The sequence below is a fragment of the Aplysia californica genome, unplaced genomic scaffold, assembly GCF_000002075.1.
Source record: "Aplysia californica isolate F4 #8 unplaced genomic scaffold, AplCal3.0 scaffold00674, whole genome shotgun sequence".
In the NCBI taxonomy this organism is placed as follows: Eukaryota; Metazoa; Mollusca; class Gastropoda; order Aplysiida; family Aplysiidae; genus Aplysia; species Aplysia californica.
The window spans coordinates 145143-150142 of NW_004797944.1; the positions used below are offsets into that span (position 1 = coordinate 145143).

Consider the following 5000-nt stretch of genomic DNA (forward strand, 5'->3'; position numbering starts at 1 on the left):
CTCTTTGTTTTGCTTCGTTTTGTTTTGTTTGTATTTGGAGTTTGTAAATGTTGTTATACTTCGGGTAATAGAAATTGGGCCAATGGCCTTTGCATCTTTTTTCGAACTTAGTAAGCATTCATTGACTCTCGAATTGACTGAAAACCATCAGTCCTTGAGAAAACTTACCTTCATTACCTCTTTAAGGGCTCAGCGAACACATGATGATAGTAGCTCGTCCATCAATTCTGGCGCTGACCAATTCATCAGCAGAGGAGAATATTATTTCTCCAGCGAAATAGAAGAGTTCGAAGGTTAAGATAACGTGGGGCTTTTGCTGTGGCCGATGAGACCAATTCTGGGAGAGAAAAGTTTGCCACATTTTGAACTTTTCCACTTTAGAATGTGCGCAGCTTGAGGGCTTCTCTCTTCGTTTCAACACTTCTTATTTTTAAAAGTATTTGCTACCCACTGTGGCTGCCGCTCTCCAGTTGGGGCTGTCCAGCGGATAGATTCGTCTCGGTCAATAGGGCAATGTTGCGACACATTTCAAACCTTCAAGCGCAAATTATGAGAGGTACGAACTGACATAATGTCCATTTCGCCTATCTTTTCAATTTTTTTTGGTTTTGTTTTAACCCCTCCATCGAACCAATTTAGATCATTCAGGGGGCAAGCTACTACAAGCTACTAAGTGTTTACGAGCTACACCACAGACGCTGGGGGTTTTTTTTTTCTTTTTGGGTGAGGTGGGGGTGTTTTGTTTTGCTTTTCTGGTTGTTTCATTTGGGTTTGTTTTTGGTTTGTTTTGTTGTTTGTTTTTTAGGTTGTTATTTTTTGGAGGGTGCTTTTGGTAGTTTCTTTAGTGGGTTGTTTTTTTTTTTTGTTTTTTTTTTGGTTTTTTGTGGGTCTTTTTTTGTGGGTTTGTTGGGTTGGTTTATTTATGTGTTTGTTATTTCTTGGAGGGGGGGGGGTAGTTTCAGAGACCAAAAATAAAAAATGCAGGCCTATGAAAACGTAGATAAAACTTCTTTTTAAAAGTGCCCCAAAGCCGCGTGTCATCGAGTGTTGTTGAACAACCAGAATGCGCGTCCTCAGTCGGGTAATCTCGTTATTGTTTAGCGCGCTCCTGTTTTCTCTACAGTACGCTGAAACCTTCAGTATGAACCCTCACAAATGGATGCTGGTGAACTTTGACCTCTCTGTCATGTGGTAAGTTGACTGACTGTCGTCTACTCACTCATCTTTCACTGGCATTGATGGTGTAGAGGTTAGGCTGTTTGTCGTCGTGTGACGTAGAAAACATGAGTTCGATTGCCGAATGGTGATGATTTTGGAAAAAGCCTTTTACGTGTAAAGGGGGGGGGGGTATTTTGTTTGTTTTTGTGGTGTTTTGTTGTTGTTGGCGGGTTGGGTGTTTGTTTGTTTGTTTGTTTGTTTGTTTGTTTGTTTGTGTATCTCCGTCTGTCTGCTGAAATGTTATATAAGTCCTTTCAGCAAGGGTTGACCCTTGACAGAAAGGTTAGAAACAATCCTCTTTCTAAATTATCGAAATTGTGTCAATGATGGAGAGAATGGAGTATTTTTTTCCAGTATAATGAAGCAATCTGCGTTGTGTTGAGGAAGAGAGGGAGAAAAAAAGAGAGAGAGGGGGAGTGAGAGAGTGAGAGAGAGAGGGAGAAGAGAGGAAGAGTGATACAAATGAAATGGTGAAATGCTATGGGTTTAACGCCCCTATCAACATTATTAGGTTATTTAAGAGGCGAAACCTCCTAGTTTAACGTCCGTCTCCGATAGGACCGAGCCAAGTGAGAAGTTCGTGTAAAGTGCCTTTCCCAAGGAGACAACGTCGGACCGAGCAGAAGCTCGAATCCCCGAACCCACGATCTCACGATTACGAGTCCTGTAGCCTAAACACTAGGCTACCGACGCCACAAGAGAGATACCAAAGATAGTAAATAACAAGATGGGCCACTCAGCCAAAAAAGTGTCCGCAGGAAGTATGCTCTTTGCTTCAGATGGCGCTGCAGTCTGTTTTGAAGCTCTCTTTCGTTTTTCCAGAAGAAGAATAGGAATAGCACCTCCTTGCGTGCGCAGATCGACTGCTGTTCATCAGTAGTTCGGGTTCGTTCAGTGCGGAGTTTTAGGTTATTTATATTTTAATGACCTCTCGCCTTTCATTTTAAAGTCAAATTAAACGAAGAAAACAATCACCCTTTCCTCCGGAAGAGGTTTTTTGTCAGCGTAACCATTTTAAAAAAGCGTTCTTCCAAAATTCATTCAAAAACTTGCTAGTTTCACTTTGATTTTTTAAAACTCAAGTAGGATAACTCTGTTCGCGAAAGATGCGCTTTTGCGAAGAGGGCGCCACCGAATTTTGAGGACACTTTTTTAATTGGCTCAAAGAGAGAAGTGGCCCCTCTTGTTATGTAGACTCATTGGTGATACAGAAGAGAGAGAGAGGGGAGACAAAAGCAGGGAAAGACCGATAGTGAGAAGGAGAGGAAGACTGAGGGGAATATTGATGTTGTCTTGAAATCAGGCGCTTGTTGAAATAATGAAATCAAAGAAACAGATATGTTTCTGCCAAATATGCGATTTTTTTTATCGTTTTTATATTTTGTCTTTCTCTTCTTAACACATTAAAAGTCCATTTAAACATATGTGGATCTTACTTAGAAAAGTTGATCTAAGGCACAAAGTGTAGATTTGCTGTTTTCAAGTGCACTCAAGCTTTGGAAGTCATTAAACGTTGGCGGTCATTTACTAGCTAATTTGGCCTTTTGGCACCAGGCAGCTCCTGCCTCCGTTCATCGCAAATATTTCGTCTTCCATTCGAGATAGATGGATATTTTTTTCGTCAAAAGCAGGACAAACTAACTAGCTTTACGGGTGATATTAATAACTCTACATGCTCAAAAATTAACGAGCGCTTTTTTTCACCGTGTGACACGACGCAGTGGAATCAGATGTTCGTCAGTTTTGGGCATGAGAAGTTATTGATACCATATCAAAGATTGTTCATTAGTCTTGCTATCGATTGTAAAAAATATTCGTATATCTTGAATACAAGTCGGGATATTTGTTACTAAAAGCGGTGAGAGACGCCTTGTTTCAAAAGTAAAAATAAGCAATAAAATGGCCACAAAAACTTGGTTAGTTCCTTAGCTTTACAGTCGGGGGAAGCTGAAAATTTATATTAGTTTGTGCCATTAATCAGCGCTTTTCAGTAAAATCAACACAGAACGAGGAAGAAGAAGAAGAACCCAGAAATGTGCTCTTTAATAGTCATGAGAAAAAAAACCAAAAAATGCGATAAAAGTTTCCAAACTTGTAGAAAAATAACTAGGTTTGTTGGGGGGGGGGGGGGGTTTTGTTGTTGTTTGTTGTGTTTGTTTTGTTTGTTTTTTTGGGGGGGTTGTTGGTTGTTTGTTTTTTTTTTCAGGTGGGGGGGGGTTGGTGGGAGGGGGTTCAATTTCATTATTTTGACGAGCGCCTGATTTCACTTCGCTGCCTCATACAAATGCTTCCTGCGTGTTCCCCCAGGATACAGAACAGATCCTACCTGGTGGATGCCTTCAACGTAGACCCCATCTATCTGAAGCACCAGAACGAGGACAAGATTCCAGACTACAGGGTAGGCAGATAATGATGATATGCTATGATATGATAACTACTGATGTAGTTTCCATAAAAGTAAACCACAACATGAGCCCTCCTTTCGGAACTCACATTATGACCTACTACGCTCATCCCGGGTCTCCACTCTCTATTAAATGGGTCCCATTTTGGGTCTTCGTGACGTCAGCGCGAAATATCCTTTCAGGATTATATTTTAAGAATAAGGCAAGGGGGTCGAAATTTACCTTTACCGGTTTGTTAATAAAGATGCATACCTGCGTTACATAAATTTCCGTTTATAAGCATAAACGTTTGTTGGTATTACTTTAAGGTTGGTTTCAGTAACTCCATTACTTCATCTCTTTAATTTTTCTATTTCGCTTTAAAATTGCTCTCCTCCGCGAATGCCATGGCCATTGTCAGGCATTAATGGACGAACGATGATGATGATGATGATGATGATGATGATGATGATGATGATGATGATGATGATCAGGGGCGAAGGCTGACTTGTTTGACAGGGTAATCAAAGTGAAATGGAACCAAATAGGGCCTGGAGATATCACACTCACACAAGTCACAAGAATCTTACTGGCACTGGAGGCGGCAACTCTGGGTTGTGAATGAAAACAAATCCTGAATTCATGTTGTATGCTTGTTCAACCGCTAAAATAATCGGAAAAGTATTTCATTAAATATTTATTCTAACTAACCTTAAATTTAACTTTAGATTTGAACACACGAACACCAAGGAAAGAAGCAGAGATGTCAGCACTACAATGGCATGTTATACCAGACAGCCGAAACACTTTGGTAGAGCATGCCAATTATTAATTTTTTTATTTCACATTTGGCTGGGTTTTTTTGTCTAGCTTTTCGCGGCCAGGAGCCGGTGTCATAATCGAGGTCACAACCTGATTATAGGACGTTAAAAAGTCGAGGGAAAAAAAACAAGCACTAGCAGTGTAGTAGCAGGAGTCAAAGGATTATTAGGAGTTAGTTCCCCTCACATCTGTGAGGTAGACTCGACCAGTGTAAAAGTTCGCTTACCTAATCAGCGCGTCTGGGTGCTTATAACTGTGGCCCAAAAGGGGTGAGCAGGGTATATGCGACAATGAAACAGTTCTGACTGCTTTGCACATGTTCCCTTTAACTCTATTGGTTGACTCTTCCAGCCTCACTTTAACCTTACTTAATCAAAGCTTGTGACTGCTTATGGAGTGGCCCGATAGTGGCGAACAGGCTATTTCTGTGACAATGAAACGGTTTTGAAGGCTAGGCATAGTCTATTGTTCATTGGTGATTTTGAACGTCTTTTTACATTTAAGTTATGAGGTTTACGTCTATGGGTGAATTTGACTGCGACAATGTTTCAAAATTAGGAAGGGAAGCAGTGATTA

At 40.6% G+C, this 5000-nt stretch overlaps 1 protein-coding gene across 1 annotated transcript in view; it reads left to right on the forward strand.

Annotated features, from left to right (window-relative positions):
* The window catches only part of LOC101859512 (aromatic-L-amino-acid decarboxylase-like), a 32461-nt gene that overhangs the window by 20748 nt on the left and 6713 nt on the right, over positions 1-5000 (forward strand). The window contains exons 4-5 of the mRNA XM_005108280.2: positions 1124-1191; positions 3526-3616. Of these exons, the coding sequence (XP_005108337.1) occupies positions 1124-1191; positions 3526-3616 (159 nt within the window). The remainder of the gene's footprint in view (positions 1-1123; positions 1192-3525; positions 3617-5000) is intronic.